At 43.1% G+C, this 26,376-nt stretch overlaps 1 protein-coding gene across 1 annotated transcript; it reads left to right on the top strand.

The window, feature by feature from the left end:
- The first annotated feature begins 2,087 nt into the window (after window positions 1–2,087).
- On the top strand, window positions 2,088–13,825 carry LOC136490861 (probable E3 ubiquitin-protein ligase ARI8). Its single transcript, XM_066487056.1, has 15 exons — window positions 2,088–2,490; window positions 4,278–4,402; window positions 4,740–4,842; window positions 5,662–5,752; window positions 9,311–9,483; window positions 9,880–9,984; window positions 10,055–10,143; window positions 11,219–11,326; window positions 11,409–11,499; window positions 11,608–11,697; window positions 12,066–12,113; window positions 12,330–12,401; window positions 12,493–12,592; window positions 12,816–12,942; window positions 13,140–13,825. Exons 1-15 carry the CDS (start codon window positions 2,326–2,328, stop codon window positions 13,420–13,422), a joined length of 1,770 nt encoding a protein of 589 aa, XP_066343153.1. The 5' UTR covers window positions 2,088–2,325; the 3' UTR covers window positions 13,423–13,825.
- Window positions 13,826–26,376: the final 12,551 nt, after the last annotated feature.

Below are 26,376 nucleotides of genomic sequence, written 5' to 3' on the forward strand. Positions count from 1 at the left end.
AGGTGCCGCTCTGGCGAACCGTAGGGCCACGCCGCTGGCGAGGGGATGAGAGGGCGGTCGGAGCTCGTCCACACGAAGGGGCGCCACGCCCCGCCGGATCTCGAGCCGGAGCTCGCAGCTTGGTGGCCTCGCCCGCGGTAGCGCTCGCGAGGCGGCCGATGAAGGGGCCCGCGTCGGGGCCCTAGATCCGCGCCACGCCCTCACCGCCGGCTCGGATCTCCGCCTGCTGTTGCTCGGCGTCGGGGCCTCCGCGAAGCTCTTGCAGATGAGGTCGCATGCGCGCAGTCGGGGCCTTCGCCAGCGCCCCCTCTCCCGCTGGCGCAGCGAGCCGGGTCTGCAGCGGGGCGAGTGGCTCCGCGACACGTCGGACGCGCGGAGGAAGAGCACGCATGTGCCGCAGCACGTCGGACGCGCGGGTGCGGCGGCGTAAGTCCGGAGGAGGGCGGCGAGGCGGAGGGGGAGGAGTAGGGGAGGCCGCAGGCTTCGACGGGGTGGGGAGATTTGCGTTCTGTCGTGCTTCGCTGTTGGAGAAGGATAAATTTTGGGTGCCCACGCTTTCACTGTGCATGACCTAAAGGTGTTGTATTTGGGTCCTCGTTGTTGGAGTCAGTCTAATGCTAAGAGATGTAGGTATATAATAGGTGGCTACTAAAACAAGTGACGAGTTAATAAATACCAACACCATTCATTGAAATTACAAAGCCTAAATTATATTTAGAGAGAGATGTCACATATTGTAATTAAAAACGAGGAAGGAAAGTTAGAGTTAGATAAAACCTTAAAGTCCATGTGCTCAATATCGCTCACCAGCCATAGTAGTACTTTGGATGCTCATGCTAATTCAGAACTTTGAACTAGTTGGACTTCCATGTTAACATTGTTGTTCAATAAAAGTGAGATTGGTGAGGAGATATCTGCTGCGATGCACTGGATAGATAGGAGTCGATGACGTGAATGTCCTTTTGTGGCCCGTTTATGCATGCGGTTGATTGGGCAAGTTCATAGAGAGAACAACATGATAAACATTTGTGGCTTCTCATATAATAACATGGTAAATATTTGGCTTTCTATGCATGGGTACGGATAAATAAAATTGACGATATGACTTAATAATTACATGTTGTAGGTCAGACTTGACTGGATCAATAAATGTTGCTAGTTAGCCTTTTTAGAGATTTAACCACACATATGGATAATGTCGACTAGTCATTTTAGTAATTGGCATGTATAAATGAACGCTGTAACTTAGCCTTTTCAACAATTAAAGATTATATTGCTATTTACTATTAAAGCAGACTACATGAAATAGACTACATGAAATATAACTTAGGATTTGCAGAAAGATGAAACACTTGTACAAGATCATAATGTCACGAGCGTTGGCATCATCCAACAACCACAAGAGACGCCCTAGCGATACTAGCATCTTCAAAACTCTAATAAATACTGCAAGGAAAATTGTTATGACCCTTCCGCATACTACCGAGGCACCCCGTATGGTGGTCGACGAGGAGAGGACATCTTCCCATGATATAAGCCATCTATTGGTAATTGGAGAGCCCAAATAGGAATGACATGGAAATGAACCAGGTTGATGGACACCACCTATTGGCAATCTAGATGCTAATAGGTTCCTACTCGACTGTTGAGCTGCCGATAAAGACTCTATCTTTTTTTCAAGTGACGATTTTCCTATAACAATACCTATATTTCTAATTATTTATTAAAGTAATATTAAAACATAAAAACCCTAAAAATGAAGAAGAGCAACAAGAAACATAAAAAGAAGGCAAGAAGGTGTTGGAATATGCTAACTTAGAGTTAAGGGAAACATGAACTTATATCAAACGACAAGCGATATGACTTATAGTTAATTAAACGAAACAAGTGCAAATATAGTTTTTTTTAAAAAAAATGCAAAGACAGTTAAAAAACACGGAACAAAAGCTGTAAGAAACGTAAAAGGGAGTCACGGAGGGAGAAACTAAAACAGAGGTAAGAGGAAAAAGGTGTAAGAAAGAGAGAGAGGAAAGCTCTCGTTCCTAGCTTCCTCTCTGCAACCAAGCGAGCGAATCCAACCCAGCCCATCCATTTCTCCCTCCCTCCCTTCCCCATTCCCCGATTCCAATCCTTCCTCCACACCCCCACCCTCCTCCCTCCGCCTCCGCCTCCGCCTCCACATCCACCACCCTCCAATCCGCGCGGGCGCCTCGCCACCCTACCCCGATTGCTACCTCCTCGTGGTGGGCGCCGCTCCGATCCGCCCGATCCGCGCTGCTCCTGGGGTTCCTGCGCGCGGCGGTGAGCGGCGGGGGCGGCGCAGGAATGGAATCCGAGGACGACATGCACGACGCGAACGACTCCGCCGAAGACGACTTCTACAGCGGCGGGGAGGCCGGTCTCGCCGCCAGCGACGACGGAGACGCCGACTACGACTTCGCGGACCACGACTCCGACGATTCCACGGAGCTTCTCTCCCACAGACAGCAGGTGATCTCCTTCTCCAGGCCGTGGGTGGTGCGTGGCGTGTGTGAGAGTGGATCTGCTTCTGTACGGTGAATGCCGGGATTGAAGGGTTGTGAATCTAGGCGGTGGTTGATTGGACGTCTGTTAGGCGTTGTTCAAGTAGAATATTGCCTCTGTAGTTTATTAGCACAGACTGGGACGTGACTTGCTGCTCGAGAGAATGGTCTTTGCATTTATCCCCTATACAAATATATGGTGGTGATGCTAGTTAAGGCATACCCGAATCAACTGCAGAATGTGTTGCTGAGTAATGCTGTTGATGCATACAATACATGTCAGGCACTAGGCAGCCACATTGTGATAGACACTTAAATACTTTCCGTGAAAACTATGTAGAACAAATGATGATAGCCACATTTGCTTTTGCGCAATATCAATTTGGAGGGAGTAGTAATGCTAAGCTTTATCCTTTGGCATGTGGCTAGTCATGACACTATAAAAGAAGCCAAGTTCCATCCTTCTTGATGAATACCAAAATGTGGGGTATGTGAGCTGCCAATGCTATGCAGTCTGCGTCTTTGTGACATGTAGTGCATGAGAAAGTTTGTACTTTTGGATGCCATATGAACAGTGAGAGAAATTTTTGCCATACTTTGGTGACCAAATTCGTGCAAATTTCTAGCATTTGGAACTGGAGATCGCGGTACAATTTAATGATCAGCTGTAACACAGAGAACAGAATTGGGTGCTGTTGCTTCTAGTTTTGAAATGAATGGACAGATAAAAGTGATGATGGCACAGTAAATCTCACTCCATCTGTTTCTTTGTTTTCATTATGTTCTAGGTTTGCATCTCGTTCTGCCTAATATGTACATGTGCATGCTATTTGTAGTTGGTACATCATCAATTGGATTGGGTGGGTGGGTGGGGGGGGCGTGGGGCAGGGCTGATGGAATGGCATTTGGGACCGGGGAGTCCAATCTCGAGATTGTTCGGAGACCAGTGCCCCAAAAAAACTGCCAAGTTGGATACCTGGATCCTTGAATCCAAGCCGTATTGTTATATCTGTGTCCGTGTCCAAGTGCCATTCTTGTGTCCAAAAACTTGTTGAATCAGACACAAATCTTAAGCATAAGTTGAATTTATGACACCCATGTTCACATCCAACTAGCACTGGTCCAGCATCCTTGTTCTTTACAACTTCATTTGGACAACGTTCTTTTATGGTAAATTACAAACTAACCTGGATGTGGGTGGACACAGCAGATAAGTATTTATTTTGTTCAGCTACATTTATATACAATGTTCATGTTTCTTGCATATTTGTGTCCTGTTCTGAACTTTCATTTACTTAGCTACAGATAACCAAAAACATGATAGATAAGGTATTTATGAGTGCTTGGGATCGACATTGAGTTAGTTATTACTTCTTTGTGTCAGGATGAGGGTTTCATTGTCATCAAGATTCTTTTAACAGGCAGAATTCTAAACTTGATTAGCTTCTATGCCTTATACTTGTTTCCGTGTCTCCTTCCTTCCCAACACTATTAGTCTATCACTTCCTATCAATCTCAATTTACTTGGAGGACACTTTGGAATAAAATATTGTAGTTCAAGAAGCTGCTATTCATTAATGTTTAACTCTGTCCTGGCAATTATGAGAACATAATGAAACTGCCATGCTTTTTTTGTTAATATAATAATGCCCAGTTCTCCTGCGTGTTCAAGAAAATAAAACATGCTGAAACTGAAATAACTATATACCCTCATGGACTGCTGTTCTTACACTTGTTTGCTTATTTGTGCCCCAGCAAAATTACAGTATATTGAGTGAAGTTGATATAAAGCGGCGCCAAGAGGATGACATAAATAGGGTTTCAACTGTTCTTTCAATTTCCAAACCAGAAGCATGTGTTCTTCTCCGCAACTGTAACTGGTATAGTCCTTACCTGCAAGAAGATTGTAATCTTACTCTTGTAGTTTGCTTCTTGTGCTGCCTTGCTAAATATTTTTAGACAATAGGCTATCAAAATTGGAGCTCTTGCAAGTAAAGCTTAAGGGTTTATCTACAGCTTATGCTATAGGCTCATGTTCATTTGCTTAAGTCATACTGCTGTAGCCCATTTAGTGCGCTCTACTTGTATAAAATCAATTGTTTCTTCTAAAGGTGGTACTTCATTGTTTTTTCGTGTATCGATTCAGGGCACATGGTGCTTACCTGTCATTTTGTGTGTTGTTAATTTCAGTGTCTTACTCTAATATTCACCCTACAGGAGTGTTAGTAAGGTGCATGACGAATGGTTTGCTGCTGAAGAGCGTGTTCGGAAGGTTGTTGGTTTACCAGAGAAGCATATTGAAATGCCAAATGACAGAGAAGTATTCCCATGCTTCATTAGTTTCACTTGTTCTTCCAGTTGCCTAAGCATGTTTGCTCTCTCTGATTAGTATAGTTATTCTTGGCACTGTTAGTTTTAATCTTGTTGCAAGCATGCACACTAGTGTATCTACAGAACTGAGACATCATGTAGAAGTGCACATTTAGTTTAATAGCTTGCATGTAGCTAGATATCTTTTGAATTAATGGACCACTTCGGCCTCCGGGTGGCTTTTGTGTGTGCACGCCCGCGTGATCTCTCATATCTGTGCAGCTAGTGGTGCTTATCTTGGTGTACTATGTACTCCCTGTGTAGTCTTTGTATTGTGTGTGCGTTCTTGTGTTAGTTGTGTTCATGGGAAGTACTAGGGAGCCCTCATTACCAACAGTTTTGTAATTTTTTTTAACCTTTTACCTATGAAATGTTGGTTAATTATTTGCTCCTCGTATAGTACATTAGTACTATAGTGCATAAAATACAGACACATGTATTGCATTTGTAGACTTGTAGTCACTCATATTATTTGATCCATGTGTATTTTTTTAGTGGACAATCATTAAATTTAGCAACAATTTATGTCAGTATGCATAACAACCAACTCCTGTTGTTGGGAAAAAAGTGTTTGCTATGCTTGTGTGGTTGGAGGTTTGTGTAGCACATGCATTAGCAGAGTTTCGTGCATGTTATGCATCATGTGCATCTGCCCTTTACTTGCTTATTGCCACTGGTTTCTATTGAACGTTGTTTAGGAACCTTAATACTCCTGAATAGTCCAATGCTTAAATCCTTGGTGCTTACACATTTGTTTATATCATAATAGGTAACATGTGGAATATGTTTCGAAAGTTGCCCTCGTGGGTCCATGAGTGCTGCTGCATGTGGTCATCCTTTCTGCGGTACTTGTTGGAGAGGTTTGTCAGTTGGGGCTTGAAATATTTATCTGCATACAAAGGGACCTTGGATTCCTATTTTCATGAAATCAGTTCCACTTCTTCATATTCTATGAAGCAATAGGTCCATAGCAACCACGCCTTCGGCCTTATATTTAGGCTGGTACTAATTATAGTTAGCGATTCCATATTTAGTTCATATATTTTGTTCTGCTACTACAGTTCTTATTGGCGTTATCATTTCTGCTTCGCTTTTGCAAATACCTTTATAATTGATGTCATAGTTACTTAAAAAGCTTGCTCAAACAAGAAAGTGACATCAAGCTATTGTCTTCAGTTACATCTTCATTATACCACCCAAAGTTATTACCTGTTGTTTCAATAAATTTGTTGAGTTCACTAGGTTCCAGTACTTAACCATTTTCACTGTCATATGTTTTCTGTCTAGTTGAGAGGTTAATCCCTTATATTACTGTCTGACCTTGGTGTTAGGTTTATTTCATTGCCTATTAATGTGCTGCATGCCTGCACTTTCCCCTTACATGCCCATAGTGCATGTGAATGTAATCCAGTTGGGAAAATTGGCTATGTACCATTAAAAGATGTCAAGTTTAGCTATGTACCATTAAAAGATTTCTTCTTTGCTATATAGCACCGAAAGATCACAAAGTTATTGGTTTCTACCACTTCCGTTAACTTCGCTAACGTTCCCGTTGTCTCTCCGTTCAAGTCATCTTCTTCGAAGCATTTCCCTCTCCAAGTCATCTCCCTCTCCCTCGGACCCTGGACGTGGAGCGAGGCTGCCTCGCCGACGACCCAGCCCCACCTGCACCACTGCCACCCACGCCGAGCACGGAGCCCCATGACCTCTGATCCCTCTCTCTCTTCCTCTCCATCTCCTGCTTTTCCCCACCTGGGGCAGCACCACCATCCATGGTGGCCACTCGGCCTTGACCGACCGGCCTCGGTCTCCGCTCAAGGCCGCACGCGTCACGCAGCGCAAGCCGAGCGTGACCCGGTGCCACGTTGGCGTGCAGCTCGGCGGGCCGAGGTGGACGGTGCCGCGTGCTGCTTCCGGGACCTGCTCGCCTGCCGCGTGCTGCTGCGCTCGGACCAGGCGTTGTATGGCAACGGCTGCTCGGACCAGGCACCACGGCTGCTGCGCTCGTTCGCGTGTACGCCGCCAACATGACAGTCTTCGCGACCGACTTCGCCGCCGCCATGGTGAGGATGGGAAACTTGGGCCCGCCCGCAGGGAATGCCACCGACGCCGCCGAGGTCCGGCTCAACGTACTGCGCCACTCCCCTGCCCGATTCGACTCTCCGGTGAGCACACACACCCGTGCACCCTCCTAACCTCTCAATCGCGTCCACCTGCTTAGCATTGGGGCTTTTCCCCGAGCGCCGCCGCTCGCCGCACCCGAGACAGGTCCCGCTGCCCTGGCAGCCTTCGCCGCCCTGGCTGGCAACGGCGAGTGTCGGGCATGCCTGCGGCCCTCCCCATGCACGTGTGTATGCCCCAAGTTCGACGCCATCCTCGCCGGCTGTGTGCCCGTGTTCTTCATGAAAAGGCTTCGAAGAAGATGACTCGAGAAGTGGAGATACAACGGCAACGTTATTGAAGTTAACGGAAGTGGTAGAAACCAATAACTTTGGACCTTTTAGTGCTACATAGCAAAGAAGCAATCTTTTAATGGTACTTTGCTAAACTTGACATCTTTCAATGGTACGTAGCCAATTTTCCCAATCCAGTTTGGGTATGGGCTACTTGGGTAAAGAATCGTCAGATAAGAAATTTTTGAAGCACAAAAGAGGAAGTTTGGATCTTTACATAAAAAACAACAAACAGCAAAGCCTAGGCTAGAGATGAAACCCAAAAAGAGGCACCAAAAAAAGAGTGTGTTTGTCGGTGTTTTGGACCGGCGGGCCCTCAACCGACTAGTGAAAATGTACTGCGTGCCCCTAATCTCGGATGGTGATGCAAAGAGACACAAGGTTTATACTGGTTCAGGCAATAGGTGCCCTACGTCCAGTCTGAGAGAGCGATCTTGTATTCCTTGCACCGAGGTGCTTGTAGTAGGGGTTTACAAGCAGGGTGAGAGAGGGAGCTAATCCCAGGTCTCTGCGTAGCGGCGTGAGTTGCTTGAGATGTTGATCTCTTGCAGTGAGGAAGAGTGTGTGTTACAGAGTGTTCGTGAGCGTCTGAGTCCTCATGAGCGTCTCCTAGAAGCGGCCCTGGTCGCTCCCTTTTATAGTCGAACGAAGGCACAGGGGCGGTACAAATATTTGCTATGTGGCGTTTTGTGAGCGGAGGCGGTATGCCGAGCCCTGTAGCTCGTCACTGTGGCGGTATGGTCGGTGGAGCGGCCTTGTCCTTGGTGCACTGGAGCGACGCGCCGGTCATGCCTGATCCTGTGTGACGTGGGAGCTCCTGTGGCTTACGCAGGGGATGGTGCGTACTGCAGACGACGCGCCGGTTGCTGTATGTTGACAACGTAGAGAGCCGAGGCCCAGTTGGTGCAGAGGCTGAACCATTGTGGGGGGCTCGGCGGGCGCGAGTCCCGAGGCTACCGAGACCCCGAAGCGGATAGCCGAGGCTCGGAGGGAGCAGTTGGTCTCCGTACGTCGATTCCGAGGCTACAGGGACCCGGACATGACTCTCCACGCCGCGTTGTCCTCGGAGCAGGGGTTAGGTAGCACAGTGCAGCACGGGCGTCAGTCGTGGGCACAGTGCCGAGCACAGCGGCCGGTAACCCCTGCCCCGTCCTGTCCCGGACGGCATGGCGTCGATGTGACTCGCGTCTTGTCGGCTACTCCGCTGTATCGAGCCGTCGTTCGGCTGATGTCGCGGGAGTGGTTGAACGCGTTAGTTGGACGTGACGTCCTGTCAGAGAAGTCGGTCAAGGCGGAGGCGATGGGGTTGTTGTCGAGTCCGCGGGCCTCGGGCGAGGCGGAGAATCGGTACCTCATCCGAGGCCTTACGAGCGGGGCCTCGGGCGAGGCGGAGAATCGGTACCTCGTCCGAGGCCTTACGAGCGGGGCCTCGGGCGAGGCGGAGAATCGGTTCCTCGTCCGAGGCCTTACGAGTGGGGCCTCGGGCGAGGCGGAGAATCGGTACCTCGTCCGAGGCCTTACGGTTCGGGGCCTCGGGCGAGGCGGAGAATCGGTTCCTCGTTCGAGGCTTCGTAGTTTCATTTTGGGCCGAGCCCGCTTCGGGTGAGCCCGGATATTGTTCGAGGTGGGCCAGGCGGTCCAGCCGAGCCTCGGATAAGGTGGGGGTTTGCCGGTGTTTGTCTCTTAGCTTCGATTTTTACAAGGTCTAAGCGGTTTTCTCGGCTCTTGCTTAGGGGACCCCTTTTTATGGTACCCGACAGTGTTAATAATAAATGGCTTTGCATGCACCAATTTATTATACAAGTCTCAGTATGGTGGTGGGGTGTTACTCATTTGTTCTTTTATTGTACTTTTGGACATCTTTGTGCTGTTACTTCATCATTTCATGGAAGCAACTTGCTCTAAAGAACTCGACCTTTGAATTTTACTATGTCACTGAGTAACATTTTAGTAATGTATTGACAGGTTACATTAGCACTGCTATAAGTGATGGTCCAGGATGCTTGATGTTGAGGTGTCCTGATCCGTCCTGTGCTGCTGCTGTTGGACAAGATATGATAAATTCACTGGCTGATGATGAGGATAAGGAAAAGTATGGGCGATATCTTCGCAGATCTTACATTGAAGATAATAGAAAGGTGAATTGATATATCATATAGATTTTAGCACCGACCACAGTAGACAGTACCATGAACAATAAAACGCTATGCAGTTGATAATTAGATTTTCTCAATTCTATAGAGCTCATTTATTTTTTGGAGTAAATAATTGTGAGAACTGCTGTCTTCATCTTCCCCTTTTCTCAAATTAAGGAAGTCAAACATTTCCGATGCATTTTGAATAGTTGACCACTGTGTTCTCTTTTGCTCACAGCAATCGGGTTCTTTGTACTAGGTCAATTCAAAGTCTTAAAATGATGTTGAGTGGTAGATATGATACTGCGTTCGACTACCATATTTAGCCAACATTGAGTTTGAGTTTGACACTTGACATGTTTTAAATCCATGTTAATTGAATTGGACTGTGTGGAACAGACAAAATGGTGTCCTGCACCTGGATGTGAATATGCAGTGGAATTCGTCATGGGCAGTGGCAGCTATGATGTTAATTGCAACTGTTTATATGGGTTTTGTTGGAATGTGAGTGCTCAAACTGATTAGTTTATTTTTACATAATCAGCAGACCATATATTTTATTCTTTTTTTTCAGTGCACCGAGGAAGCGCATCGTCCAGTAGACTGTGCCACTGTTTCGAAGTGGATCCTCAAGAACAGTGCCGAGTCAGAGAATATGAACTGGTATAGAAGGATAAAGCACAAGATTTTTTAATAATGCTGACTGTTTGGAGTTTCTCCTTTGGATAGTCCTAGAAACACTAAATATGCACCCCCCCCCCCCCCCCACACCCCCCACACACACCCTCTCCTCCGGTCCTCCCCCCTTTGGTTTAGCCCAACCACCCAACAAGATATCCTACATTGAGTTCAGCCACTATTTGCTAACTCCTTGTCCTTGCACACCTCCTTGAGCACCTGCTTGCCGCAGGTGTGGCCCCAAAGGAAGGTCATGCAGACAACTCGGCCCCATATAGTTTTGTGCCAGCAGGCCTTTAAATTGCAGACTTTGGATTCTTTTATTATACCTGTTTTTTTTCTTATATTGATTTTTCTGTGTCATGTTCAACATTTAGATGTATGTTGATCCATGCATAAAAAATGTTGCTTAGTTGGTGTTCTTTAACTGGCATAATGATTAGTTCACCATTTATTTAGGGCCTGTTTGGATACAAGGGCTAATTTCTAGCTAGCTAAAAATGAGCTCTAGTGCATCCAAACAGGAGAGCTAATAGATTGGCTAATTTTTTAGCCAAGTCTTCAACTAGCTGTTAGCCAACCACATCTAATTTGGGCTAATTTTTAGCCCCAACTAGTATCTAGCCATGTGTATCCAAACTCACCCTTAGTGATGTGAAAAATATGGTTGCATGGCCTGAGAAGTATAGTTTCGTTTCTGTCAACCTCAGTTAGTTCAAGTGTGATTAAGGTTTTGTTCGCTCGTGGTCGCTGGTTGTGTTTAAGGTTTTGTTGGTGAGTCCTTTTTGTAACTTCTTTGCCCCTATAGGGGTTGAACGAGTCAGCTAGACTCCTTTCTTCTTAATATAATGATGCGCAAGTTCTCCTGTGTGATCGAGAAGAAAAAAGTGTGATTGAGTTCGTGAGGTCGCTGTTGTGGTTGTTTGAGGTCCTGTAAGGTTACTGTACTCAGCTATTGTGGCCTTTCCTCTCTCTTAATGCAATGATGCAAAAATCTCCTGTGTGTTTGAGAAAAAAAATGTCCAATGTTGACTTTGAAACTATTTATTCATGGTTTCAGGATACTGGCTAATTCAAAGCCTTGTCCCAAATGCAAGCGTCCTATTGAAAAAAATCAGGGATGCATGCACATCACATGCACTCCACCATGCAAATTTGAGTTCTGCTGGTAAGCATTCTTACTTTATACAATTTATTCTTATTAGTGCTTGCAAATGAAAAAAAATGATAGTTGTGCTATTATACTACAGGCTATGTCTTGGTCCATGGTCAGAGCATGGAGAGAGGACTGGTGGATTTTATGCTTGTAACCGCTATGAGTCAGCAAGGCAAGAAGGAGCGGTAGGAATTCTGAGCTTCCAATCTAATATCTTTTGTCTGACCTGCAAATTTTGGGTCATGTACTAGATTTTCTCAATTTATTTATGTTTTGGTTTGTTATGGCTACAGTATGATGAATCTGAAAGGAGAAGAGAAATGGCAAAGAACTCCCTTGAGAGATATACACATTATTATGAACGATGGGCAGCCAATCAGTCGGTAAGTATTGAATGTGGTAGAAGTGACCTGAAACTTTAAATCTACATTAGCATGGAGTTCAGAGTGACAATTGATGCATGCCAAGCATCCTGTTGGCTGGAATTACTACTGTCCAGGTTTTTTGTCAGATGTTCATGTTGTTGGTTGAGAAATAAAGAAAATGATGCTAAATAGTTTCCTTACAGAAAAGGCAGCTGAGTTGCACATTTAGATGGTTTTTTTAGATTTTGGTTTGTCTGTCTAAACCCTTTACGATGAAAAAAAAACATGGTGTTGGACTGTTGGTTGATATTGCAGTTTTCATATCGCTACTTTGTGCTAGAACACCTTTTCTAGTTACTTGAACATCTGTTTTGTTCATGGCGCAGTCGAGGCAAAAGGCACTGGGGGACCTTCAAAGCCTACAGAATGACAAGGTATATGATGCTTTCCACTGTTTATCTTCTTTCCTTATTCCCCCATTCACATGAACCTGATAAAACCATATACATTTTTTTTCTTGAAGAAAAATCATATACAATTGGAACGTTAAAAACCTTAATGTTTTTTTTTCAAACAACCTTACAGTGTAGCTATCTCTTTAACCTATCCAGAACTTATACTAACACCCGCTTGTCCATTTCTTTCTTCAGCTTGAAAAGTTAAGTGACATACAAAGTCAACCTGAGTCACAGCTGAAGTTCATTATAGAGGCATGGTTACAGGTATTACTTCATTATTTATTTTTAATTAGCCAAGTTTAGTTTATCACAAGTCTTGTTGCTTTATCTTGACCAGTTTAATGTCAATGTACAGATTGTCGAATGCAGAAGGGTATTGAAGTGGACTTATGCCTATGGATTTTACCTGCCAGAGCATGAGCATGCCAAAAGACAGTTCTTTGAATATCTGCAAGGTTTGCAGTTTTGCTCTTATAAATAACCATGTATAGACTTTGTTTAAGGATGCAAGTGATGGCACCAATGGATAAAAGTGGGTCGGTTGGCTGGCCCATCTTTATCATGCTCCCCTTGCTTTGAATCAAATGAGTTTTGGGTCAACCCAGTTGCCCAAAAGAAACAGGACTTGCATCCCTACCTATGTACTAAACTGACTTATTCTTGGTGTCTTTTATCTAGGTGAGGCAGAATCAGGTTTGGAGCGGCTACATCAGTGTGCAGAGAAAGAACTTCAAATATACCTTGACGCAGAATGTCCCTCGAAAGACTTTAATGATTTCCGTACAAAGTTGGCTGGATTAACTAGGTACATGTTACTTTTTTCCATGTCATCTATGCTTGCTTCGATGACATGAACCAAATTACAAAATAACTGCTATGTTGTATCCCTGTGGATTTTACTTTGCTTCCTTTTTGCCGTGAGGACTTCAACCTCTAAGGCTCTAACTTCAAAAGGACAACCTTTTTTTAATATATATCCATCTGACATCTTTAATTTTACAGTGTGACTCGCAATTATTTTGAAAATCTCGTCCGGGCTCTGGAAACTGGATTAAATGATGTAGGTCCTTCCACTAGCCATGGCACATGCAGCAAAAGCGCAACTTCCAAGAGCCTTGGTGGTAAAAGTAAGAGTGGCAAGAACAGGGCATCAAGCACCAGTTCCAAATCTGGCGGCTCAAGCCGAGGTGTGGATGATAGTAATATCTGGACGTGCGATCAGTGCACATATGCAAACCCCAGATCTGCCAGAGCCTGCCAGGCTTGTGATCGCCAGCGTCGATAGCGCTGTCAGTCCTTGCTAGAGATTTGGACCCCATTTGTTGAGAATCTTCTGGTTTTGCCCCGTGTGATACACAGCATACATGAAATTGAATGTTAGCTGATCTCTGGGGGTAGTGAGGTACTTGTAGGAGGAATGCTGCGTGCAGGCATGCAAATGAAGTAGGTTTCGTGTATCCCGGATTGTTTGTCGACTGACAGCACCTGTGAAGCCTCAACTCATCATCCAGTTCGATTTGTATATATAAGTATATCCATATCTGTAACAATGTTTTGTTCAATGGAAATAGAGCTAGGAGGCGTCTGCTGCCAAAGTAACTGAACTGTTGTAATGCTGTTGTAATGTAATAATGCATGGGTCAAATTTAAAGAAAGTTAGTCATCCAGTTACAGAAATTTCAAGAGAACTCTTGATACCTGATTTTGTGGGCATTTGCCATTGTATTGTTGAGCAATCTAGACTAGATCATGGGATTGGGTCGTTGCATTCCTATTTAGAGCATGTTTGGCACGACTTCGGCAGCAGCTTCCATAGAAGAGCTGGAGGAGTTGCACCAAACACCATATGTACGAAGAGGAGCTGGAGCTAATTTTTAACAGAGGAGAAACTGTAATTTGTAGCTCCTTCCTCTACCTCCTCTAGAGGAGCACATAGAGGAGCCGTGTAAAATAAGCACTTCAACACAAACATGAATCTTATGGCTCCTCTCACTGGAACTTGATCAGGCCTATGCGTGGGGTAGTAGTTCGGTGATGACAATGGATGGTTTAACCGGAACTCTGATGGGTATTTTGATCATTTGTCAATCCATAATCTGTTGCAAGTTGTTGAGGGGTTGAAATGTGGCCGGTTAGGCCGATTTCTCTACGCCACACTGGCCGGCCACCCTGGCCTCGACAAAACCGACCTGGCTAGTTTGGGACCCATCCAGGCTGGTTTCCCTATGAAGCCGGCTAGCTGCCTAAGCTGAGCCCGCGAAAATCGGTATGGCTAGTTTGGGACCTGGCCAGACCGGTTTTACTATCCTAGCCCAAATTGATTGGTTTCCAAATCAATTATGAATCTATTTCTGGCGTGGGAAACTTGGATACTACGATTACTGTTGAAATAAGACCATCCCCTCTATATATATCAGAGGATCACGGCCTATTGAGTTATCCAACATTCAATTGACTTTTTTTTACACCTACTGCACTTTTTGCCCTCTTTTCTAATCTCCTGTTATTCGTTGCATCTCTCCGCGGGATCCAACGATGTTCTAGGTGGCCTTGCCAACCCTAAGACAACCAATCGACGAGTCCTCTCGAGAGGCGTTCCCGAGTTCTTACGGCGAAGGACGGGCTTCAAATCGGCCTAACCGATCTCTTGATCCGTCTCGCTGGTAAGAGTTGATTGTTACGTGTGATAGGTTGCGTGCGACCTCGGACGTGCTAGCGTGTGTGACCTTGATTGACGTCAATAGAACATAGAAATACGCTCATCATGCTTTGATAACTATGATTGTGTATTGTTTGATTATAAAAGTATTGTGCCTTAGCATTGCAAAGCGCAGTTAACTTCGCTATGAAAATTTCCTGGGTTTATTCGTTTTCACGAGAAATCCATAAAATCAGCCGGAAAGTACTTATGTGATGCATTCGATTGATAATGCATGTATTAAGAATGCATTGATTATTTTCTTCCCGTGAAAATAAAATTTTCTCCTTGAATATGCACAAGCAATCTTGGAGGGACAAACTGTTATGTATATGTGAACGACAAGTTAGGCACTTCTGGGAATCGAAATCGATTTGAATGAAATTCCTTGCTGATTATATTAATAATATAGTGTTAAAAATCCATCATAACTGCCTAAAAAAGTCTAGAAATTATCACATCAATAAAACATGAGAGAGAAAAGAATCCACACATTTGATTTTTAGGCCCCGTTTGGCAGGGCTTCACTTCACTAGTGAAGCCATTTTTTTTTTTTTTTTGCTTCAGCTCCACGAACAGTTTCACCGGTGGAGCTGAAGCGGTTTTGGTAAACCGTTTGGCAAAATGGCTTCCCTGTGAGAGCATGTTTTTAGGGGCCTGGAGGAGAAGCCGGGAGAAACCACTTTTTTTTTTGCTCCATCCCACCCCAAATCACTGTGAGAGCATGTTTTTAGGGGCTTTACAAGTGAAGCTATTTTACTTTACCCCGTTTGGTAGAAAACGGCTCCAAACGACTCCTGAACCCGGTGGAGAAGCCCTGCCAAACGGGGCCTTATGATCATCTAAGAGTCTAATCTAAAATCTCAAAAGCCCACAAATATGGTAAATATGCAACTAAATTAAAATAAAAATATAGAAATTAAAAATTGGATTTCTATACTGATTGAGAAGCAACATTTATTAAATAGCTAAAGTAAGAAAACTAATGAAAGTAGTATTTTGATTTCTGATCGTACTAGGGAGCAAAGTATGTAAAAACCTACACAAATATAAATGATTATTTTTCAAAATACGAAAATTAGTTAAGGAGAAATATTATTTATTTGCACACTAATTAGAAAACAAAATACCTAAATGTGCATTGGTCAATAAAAATATAACAAATAAATATCTAAATTTGGAATAAAATAACAAAAAAACATGTGTTTTTATTTCTTCTTAGATTGGAAAGTAAAATGTCTACATAAAAATTTTTCCACAGAGGTAGCCGAGTTGAAAATACCGACCTTGAAGTCAACAATACAATTCCAAGCAACATAGACGTGCAAAATATTAATCCTTACGTTAATGTGTTCTAAATTTATGTAACTTTGCATATATTGATCATCTCAGTTTAAAAAGTTTGATGGATCGAATTCTAAAACGATCATGTAGAATCGGGTGGACTATTTCAAAAGCCATATATTTAATGGTCCTCTGTATATCAATATAAGACATATTTCAAAACAAGAAATCAAACATGAAATGACCATTTTTTTCAATTGCTACAAATTCAATACCATCTTAATAGTAGTTTGACTTATTAATCAATTGGTATACAACTTTTGCATACTCACCATTCAGATAATTTCATTAATTACTAATCAAAACTAGTTTGACATTTTTAAACAAAATGCACTTTACAGTGATGGACAAGTGATTACATCATAAGATAATAAAATTTTGAAGCCCGTGGTCGAGTATTGTAATTGTGTATGAAGGGAAAACAAGATGTTTTCATATGTAATTATTGGCGAAACAAGGGGAAACTTGGAAACAATTGGAATAACCCAAAATTGTATTTCTTTTAATTTATAGTTTTTTATTATTTTTGTTTCTGTTTTTGCGGTTACCATTTCATTTCTGTTTTACCTACAATATGAAAAGAACTCGAAAATGAGCCGAGAATTATTTCAACTTTCATTGTATACCTTTAATTACCTTTTAGGCCCCTTTGGTTCATAAGATTTCCAAAGAAAAAAATATAGGAACTGACAATCATGTAGAATGAGCACTGTAGAGGCCTTTGATTTGATTCACTGGCACTGGCAGAGCTTAGTGAGAGCCATACTGGGCCATGGCCCCTCCTAAGCTAGATCGATTTTAATTTAAGATCTTAGCTTTACTACTTTAGTTGCTAATGAAACATTAATCACCATGTTCACTTGAGCTTATTCAGCAATATTTTTAAGTGATACAATAGTGTTTTTCTCTCACAATAAATCAGTATCAGCAACAGCCAAAAATCAGCCAGGGTTGTGTTTTCCTCCTTTGTCTTTCTACATCATATTGGCCCCTCTATTCATGGCCAAGCTCAACCACTGTTCACGGGAAACGATGGAAGGAAAACATAAGAAATTTTTCTATCATTCAACTTTCGTAGGAAAACAAAGAAAAAAAAACATTTGGAACCTCATTATTTTGGTTTCCTATGTTTGTGGTGACTTCATTAACCTTAAGATCTGTCGTTGCAGTTTTTTTGGAGGTGCTTATAGGGGTAGAATTTTCATGCATGCATTCATAGAGGTGAGTGTGCGTGCGTGTTGTGAGCATTCGTCTGTACTATGTAATTCATAAAATTCCTCTGTTTTTTACCTGTACTAGGTAGCGTGCCTGTGCATTGCTACGGGATAGCTAACAATTTATACTAAAAACACACGGATCGCACGATAAGATAATAATACTAAAAAATTAAATATCAACGTTAAAGTTATAGTTAATCCAAAAAGTAAAGTTTGTGAAATTAAAAATCACGAAGCGCGCGGCGTCACAGGCTTACAAACTCTACTTTATAGACCTTTCCGTGATGCGCCTAAGATAATGTTTTATATCGGCATGAAGAAATCTCTTATATCCATTTCTTTCGTGCGCCAATAAATCCACGAATAAGTTCCGCCACATCTCCGTACCATCCTGTATACAGGAGATCGAGTATATATGTCAATATTAGTGCCTGTCGCATAGGTAATACTACGTCTCTTGAAAAATCTTCCACAAAAACTTAAAATAAAGTGTTATACTCACTGTATAAATATGTGTGGCTTTTGATCTATTCCACGTAGACATATACTGTAGAATAAAATATCCACTTAAGTGCATATGGCAAGATTCACGATAAGCGATATATAGAAATAGTTAAATCATAGGTATTATTATTGCAAGCCATAGTGACTCTGCGTTCTCTGCTATGTTTTCTTTCCGTCTGAATTTCTATTTGAAGACATCCTCATTCATCCAGGAATATGTACATTCATTGCGTCCGTGTACTGCAAGGTAAATCTAAAAGTGTACCTGGCATACATCAGCGCTGGTGTGTCTTTACACCTGTCTTCAATAGGTCTAGGATCAATCATGATAAGCATCTTCTCTTTCTGATCGAAAACAAAAAGCATATACTTTTGAACGTGCAGCCATGGCAAAAGAAACTGTAAACATGGTAGTGTTTAGAATAGTATATAGGAAACAAATAATAAAAGTAGGAGCAAACGACTTACATATCTGCATTGTGCTAAGTGTATTCCATATCCTCACATACACCAATCGCCGCAGCCATTTCTTTCTTAGTGTATTTTTACGGTATTCTAGCATTTTTTTAAAGCACACATTTTTTGAAAGAGAAGGATATCGAGAGTCAGGATTAGTATAACTTGGCCTACATTATACAATTAGGAGAACAACAAATAAGACAATATAATATAGCACGATAAGAATTTTAAAAATGTGTTTACACAGAATCTCAGGTCCATGTGATGCTTCGTAATACTATTGTATTTTTTTCATTGTATTATACTCTCGAGCTGCCTGAAAACGGACACCTAAGTTGAAACAGTTCTCAGAGATGTCTTGATTGTTCATTAACAACTCTTGTAGGTCCTTGACACTTAGGGCAATCATGAAGGGATAAAAACCTTTAAGCCAAGGCTTCCTGCAAAGCATTAAACATAGATGATGGTTTTTGTCATATAAGATAGCAGACTATTATTAGTAAATAAAGTAATTAAAATAAGCATGTAGCTTACTTCAACGTCGCTTCATCCTGAATTGCCATGACGTAATCACACAGTAACTTAGTCATCTCTTCCTTGTTTATTGGCATGTCTTTCATGGCCTCAAATGCCCAAAACTCACCAGGGTCTTGGTTGGTATGGACTTGTGGGGATTTATTCTGAGTTTGTATGTGTTGAGGGGTGCCTGTTTGAACCACTAAGCATCCGGCCTCCTCATAATGTTTTCTCTTTTTCATGGACACTTGATCAGCCATCTTTGGATTATCTATTATGGCACGGTCGCTTGGGCTTCCAATATTTTCATCCATATCAAGATATGGAGCACCCTTTCGTTTGTTTAACTCTGATGATAGCAAGATCGTCGCAAGCTTCAATCTAAATTCTTTCATATCATCCTGCACGATAGTATGAACCTAATTAATTATTAATTAAAGACCCACAGCTAGTGCACACTCATAATTTGTGGTAAGATGCATAGTTTACCTGATTGAACTCGTTTGATAAATCGTTCCCAGTCCAATACTCTATAAAGTTTATTAAGAATAAACCGCATGAAAAACTACATACAACGTTAATAGAGGTTCAGGCGCACATTAGATCAAAAAGGCAAAGACACATAAAATTCAACTTATATGACATGCCATTATTTCTAACGTATCCATCTGTTTGTGATAATTTGCTGCGGAAAATCTCCCTAACCGGCCAGGTATTAACCTCAACATCTAGCCATTTATGCTCTTTCGGGCCTGTCTCCTCCAATATGAAATCTATCTGTTTTCGCAATCCACCTCGCTATTTGTTCATAGAAGAACGAATCAATCAGCATTTCTAAAATATAAAATATGTACAAATAGCTATGTTAGGAAATACTCATAATTTTATTGAGGTCAACACGTCCAAACATCTCGTCCAAAGAGTCTAGCACCTGAACCTCATGTTTGTGGGCGTTTATAGCAACAAGGTACCAATATGTATTTGCAACATTTATTGAAAGGAACACCTATCAAATCAAACAATAAACATTTTACCGAGCATAAAAAATTAATAATGAAAGATCAATAGATCGTTTAAAAAAATTGCTATCATATCATGCTTCAAGTAAGCTAGCACCCTTTGAACTGAACCAGGATGCTGTGAAGTGCCACGGTTAGGGTAATTAGCTTCAATGGTCTCATCCTTTTCTCCATCTTGTTTCATGATTGTAACTAAGCACGCAGTTTCAAGATAGACTTACCTCCTGGCTTCTTTTTCAAACCCTCCTAGGCCTTCAGCAGTTTAATATAAGCATCTATGACCTGCATACATTTCGCCATTAGAGAGAAAGAGCAATGAAGTTGACAATGTTTGATTGAGTATTATGACTTGCTTCTGTTACATCGTCAGACAAGTATTTATATAGCTGAAAAAGACATTCCATGTGGTTTCTCAACACCAGAACATCATCTATGAGCACAAGCTCCTCATTCCCAAGTGAAGATGGAATTTTTTTGACAAATTTAATTATGGCTCTATCAGTATCGGTACAAACATAATTTGAAAAAGATGATTAAATTAAATTATACAACAATAATTAGTAGTTTTTCTAGGTTAATTCATCAAAGAGAAAAATATCAATACCTTCTGGGGCAACCGATGAAGACATAGATTTTTTAGGTTTATTTTGTACGATTATGATTTCTGAAAGTCCTTTTTCTCCTGTCGGATCCACCCCAGAAGTTGATAGTGCCTTTTCATCATGGGCCATACTAAAGCCCTAGTCAATTGGTAGAGCTTCGTAGGTAACTTCTGTACTTATGCTTTCTTGCAACCATCTAGAATCATCCATATGCTCACTGGAATTTTCTGTTTGTACAATGTCTTCTAAGGGGCCTCTATTTTTCATCGAAACCTTTGCATCTGAACTATCCATCGAGACCTAAAAGACATACATATTATTATTTTTTAAATAATTAAGGTATATGAAACTTGGATGTCATTAATTCAGAACTGAAATGATATATAGCTATATAAAATTGTATTGTCTTTGTTCTACTTTGTTTTTTAAAAAAGTATTATATACTCTCAGTTTAGTTTTCTAAGCACTAATAATGAAATCATTTAGATTTGTTATGTTCAATTGAATAACCAAACAAAAATAGCGATAATTATTTAGCTGATTTAATCAAACCCTAATTATGATGTATTTTTATATAGCTAGACAGCACCACCGAAATAAATAAGAACGGTTTGGTCCCAAATTAGTATGAACGGTTAACTGATTATCAAACTAAATAATTTAGTTGAGGGATATCAAACATGAATATGTACCTTAATTAATTAAAAACATATTCAATTATTTTAAAACTACAATCATGCCATGTATATAGTATCAGTTTTTTTTAACAGAGAAAGGAATGGTAAGGAGGCAGACCTGGACTGTAGGTAGCCTTGGCCAATGGTGTCGTGACCAGCCCTGAATGACTTGTGCTAGCTGCTGATGCACCGTTGCCGGCGGCAGGTTCGTGGACAGCGAGGCTTGCGTTGGAGACGGCGTGAGGCCTGAGGGGGCAGTGATCAACTAGAACCACAGAGCCTGCAAATCTGGGACCTTAATATATTAGAAATCACACGGCTGGCGTTGATCCTCACGAAGACAAGAGGCAGAAAAGAATAATTAATTAAATTAAGCAGTACATGAATTTTCAGTATACAGTTAAAACAAGATTGAAGATCACAGTATACCTTCGGCCAATCGTGGGGGACCAACGGATGGCTGTGGAACAGTGATGCAGTCCACTGGACAAGGGATTCGAGGCGGGTTAGGTGGTCGTGGTGATGCGTGGTACTCGTCTCCTCCTGCCGCCGAGAGAAATCACCGTGTATTGGATAGATGGAGGTCGCCGCCGGTGACTGGCGTATCGTCGAGGTGGGATGATCAGGGCAGTAGGCACTCGCAGGCCCTTGGTGAATAGTTGTCCGCTACAGGTAGCCCCTTGTCAAGGCTGGGAGTGGGAGGTGAAGGAATTATCGGTGTCGAGCTCGGGCGACAAATGAGGAACGACGACAGATGGGCGTGGAGAGGTCCTTAATGAAAAGAAAAGAAAAGAAAAGAAAAGATGGAAAGGGTGTCTACGATTTCGGAGCAGTTGATTTTGCATGCGGGAATGCGGCCGATTTGTGAGGGGCGCTGATCTTGCGTGGTGCCGATTTTAAATGGAGGCGCCTGCAGCTAATCGTGAGCAACAGAAAAGGAGAGGAAATAAAAAATATCTCGAGGAGGCGTGGATCCTAATCATGCATGGGAAATTAGCAGGAGATTGCCTCAACTTGAATATGTGGTTATTGTGTGTACTTTTATTGTGAGTCTAGATCTTGTACATGTCGCAACACATACAGACTCAGACAACCAGACTATAAGTGGGTGGTGTGAGCAAAAGTTTGGCACCATACTCGAAGCGAAACGTGTTGAAGTGAGTGAAGTCTGAGTGAGAAATGAAAGAAAATAAAGAAATAAAGAAAATAAGAAAATAAAGTGTCGGATTTTATTCAGATAAACAAGCAGTACGCATCTAACCCTGTTTTTTTAATTAATCATGGAATTAAACTAGCTTGATAAATCAGCTGCAAGATGAACTGAAATAGTTGAACCTTGAAACTGAAAAATCATATCACACGGCAAAGATCATGTCAAAAGCTTCAGAAAAATCTAACATATATAATTAAGTTGAGGCGGATTGCTGGGATATGTGTTCTTAGACTTCTTTTGTGATATTACATGGCACGGAAAGTCTTTATTCTTAACTGATGATAGCTTGGTTACCGGGCTTGTCTTTATTCTTAGCTGATGATAGCTTGGTTACTTCCTAGTTACATGCAGATTTATTAGGCATCCCTGTTATTAGACCAGCTGACATAGAGACCATCAGGCCACACACATATGAGCTTCATGCCAATTTAGGACCAACGCATGGCTTCTATTCTGTCTTATCAAATCCATTTTTTGCAGTACATAATAAATATAAAATACTTATTTGCATTGGAGTTCCTAAACCTGAGGAGGCAACAATGAAGGAAAATCAGATGCATGCAGTCCTGAATGATATGCATAACCTGGTTGATGGATTGTCATATAATCGGTTGTTGTACGTATTACCACAAACACACGTGCACATGTAATGGTTCATGGATCTGGAAAATAAACTTGAATTGTCAGTTAATGAATAGTAGGCCAATCAGCAGCACCTGGAATGGGCGGCGTTCACGATGGGCTGCGATGCTCAATCGGCAGGTGTTTGTAGGTCCACGTTGGCGACACTTCTCGATGGCGATGGCGCATGGCCCTCCAATCTCCGAGCTCCGAGTACTTGGATGTCGGCGACACTTCTCGACGGCGCACGGCCCTCCGATGCTTGATTGGCAGAAGATGACCTTGAGCTCGCGCGGCGCGGCACACTCGTGGGTGAGCGAGGGGCTGTCGTGCGCGTAGGTGAAGGCCTATGGGCACTCGCGCTTGAAGAACTCCGAGTACTTGGACGCGCGGCAGGTCAGTGGAGGCGGATTTGGCTGCGGATTTTTATTAGGATATACAAATTTGTGGCCCACTTCGATTACATTGACTTGTTGCTGGTATTTGTCTGTGCATCTTCTGAATCTCTTTTGCAAGATAATGAATAGGTCAAGCAAGCAAGACTACATAAGAGCCTTTCATGCGGTGGTTTAAGAGACACAATGACGATTATGATCTCACCTTCCCTTGATGATTGGCTAACATGATCATGGTAATAAAATTGCATATGCGGTAAGAGCTCTTTTCCCTCTAGCGGAGGAGGATGACTACGTTGTCCATAGTAACCTCCTGTAAATTATCCAACCCATGATTGCATATATACCGGAGATAAATATTATAGTAATACAAATACAAAAACTGAGACCAGTTATCGTAACTGAAAAGGACCATCCTGGGAAATATCTAAATGCTTGTATTACTGATTCATTCTTATAATTAGTTCAAAATGTTACACAAGTTTAAGACCTAGATGTTTATTGGCCTGAAAAATCAATGTTCTCTCAATGGACAGACAACAAAGACTCAGATCCAGATATTCAGTTATTTGAAAAAAAATAGATTTAGAACTAAAATTTGTAGCCATATGATTATTCCATATTGTTTATTTACATGAAAATGCTAATATTCAGTGCTCTAGAAAATATTTCATTAACATAAAGAATATTGTATTCCAATCATATTCCTGTATAAATAGTACAACAAGAAACAATTAACTTGACTCAGCCAAGCAAATTATCACAAGCCTTGTTTTTGGGAATCCTGACCGTAGTCCATTTCTAAGCAGCTAGCTCCATCAATATTTACAAAGACAGCATCAGAAGCGGTTCCACACTTCTACTAAACTGCTGCAAATCAACATTCATATATGTCTTGTAATAAGATGCATAAATTAAAACATTTGGTCTCATAATTATGGGAAATCTTAACATGAAAGCTGTAAAAAGATTCTCTGTTCTACATGGGATGTTGATTACATCAATAATATTACCACATGACACGACGCCTGAATTCTAAACTCATACTATATGAAAAAGAGAATAAGGCAATTGTTGAATCCTTGAGCAGCGGCGGACCCAGTAAAGCACATCATCTTTAGAAAAAAACGCATTTCTTAGGCATACTACATACAACAAATTGTAATTAGATGAGATCTGAATACATACCCAGATTGATTAAGTTAGGGTTCAGGTGCTCAGTTTCGCACAACAGGGAGTGCAGGACGCGGCGCGATACCTGGTGGGTGCTGGTCGCCGGCAACGGACTTGAATCGCACCCTCACGAGCAGCCGGCCAGGGTCACCGTGGCAATTGCGCCCGTGGTCAGGGGAGGCATGTCCCTAGCCAGGCCGGCCCAGAGGTCGTCGGTGAGGCGGTGCAAGTGGCGTGTGGCGGCGGGGATCGTCGCCGCTGTCGTTGGAGGCGTCGTGGGAGGGGAGGGGAGGGGAGGCGCTGCGGGGGCCAGGGTGGCGGCGGTGGGAGAGGACGGAGTGGAGCGCGTGATGTGGTTTGTTTTGGAAAGAAATCGCACGCAGCAGCAGACCGACGGGGAGAGGATAAGAGATCGTACGGGCGGGCAGATCATCGGGGTGGGAATTTTTTTTCACACGGGTGAAGCGAAGGTGAGACGGAAGTTTGTCGCAGCAAAACGGTGTCTCCTCTTTAGCCTTTTTAGTTGTGGGAGAGGGAGATTGTGGGAGATTCCTGTATTTTTCCTATTATTTTTTATCCTGTATTTTATAAAGGGGGTCTACGTAAAAATCCAGTCAACCCTGCTGCAGGAGACGTAAGGTGCATCAGTTTTCTAAATCAAAAGTATCCATAAATTTTGTATCGTGTATTTGGATAGTAATTACGTAATGCCTCTGAAAGACGATATGCCTGTTTTAAGGACGCATTGATTGATTTGTTGTCAGCAAATCAATCAGATCCCTCATTTGGCCTCCGCCCCATCAAAACTTGCCGCGATTAGGCTGGCAAGGTTTGGTTCCTCATGATTATAACATCAAACATTTCCAATTCCAAGCTTATAAGTTTCCAATCGATGACAGTTGATAGCTACCAGGTGCCGGCTCTATATATGCGCAGTTGCCCACGTTAGGAAGCCAGGTGCCGTCATTCCTCTAGTTTGTCGCCATGGCCACGCCGATCGCACCGATGGCCGTGATGATGGAGATCCTGGTGATGGTCGCGGCGTCCACTGCGCAGGACGGCCATCACGCACCTGGCCCTCACCACCACCACCATGCCGCGGCGCCGGGTCCTCATAACTCCCTGGCACCGGCGCCAGGTCTTCATCACGGACATCACCGCCATCACCCTCACCCCCATCACGCCCCGGCGCCCGTTCCTATTCATGGGAACCAGCCGACCGGAGCTCCTAGTCCCGACAACCATGGCGGGCTCAACTCTCCAGCACCGGCACCAGTTGATGTCGACCATCTGGGCAACGCTCCGGTGCCTGCTCTGGTTGATGGCAACCAGCCTGCCAGCGCGCCGAGCCCGTACACCAATGGCGTCCACGACGCTCCGGCTCCAGCTCCTGCAAGCCAGGAGGTGCTTTGCGCTCCGACTCCGTACCAACATGGCGGCCACGACGACGCTCCAGCGCCAACGCCAACTCCAGTTCACGGCAACCAGCCGGCCAGCGCTCCTAGTCCGTACCACCATGGCGAACACAACTCTCCAGCGCCGGCGCCGGTTCATGACAACCAACCGGCCAGCGCTCCTAGTCCGTACCACCATGGCGAACACAACTCTCCAGCGCCGGCGCCGGTTCATGACAACCAACCGGCCAGCGCACTGGCTCCAGACAACCAAGGCGGCAACAACGCTCCAGCGCCGGCGCCGGTCCATGCCGAACAGCCGGCCATAGCTCCAAGTCTGCTTCTCCAAGGACACGACGCTCCGACTCCGTCTCCGGCGACAGTTGCCCCAGCGCCGCACCGCGACC

This window comes from Miscanthus floridulus, chromosome 11, assembly GCF_019320115.1.
Source record: "Miscanthus floridulus cultivar M001 chromosome 11, ASM1932011v1, whole genome shotgun sequence".
Classification (NCBI taxonomy): domain Eukaryota; kingdom Viridiplantae; phylum Streptophyta; class Magnoliopsida; order Poales; family Poaceae; genus Miscanthus; species Miscanthus floridulus.

Coding starts and splice junctions, on each gene's coding strand:
- LOC136490861 (XM_066487056.1), top strand. CDS start 2,326: ATGGAATCCGAGGACGACATGCACGACGCGAACGACTCCGCCGAAGAC. Junction 4,403..4,739: donor CTTCTCCGCAACTGTAACTG/GTATAGTCCTTA, acceptor TTCACCCTACAG/GAGTGTTAGTAAGGTGCATG. Junction 12,593..12,815: donor GTTCTTTGAATATCTGCAAG/GTTTGCAGTTTT, acceptor TCTTTTATCTAG/GTGAGGCAGAATCAGGTTTG.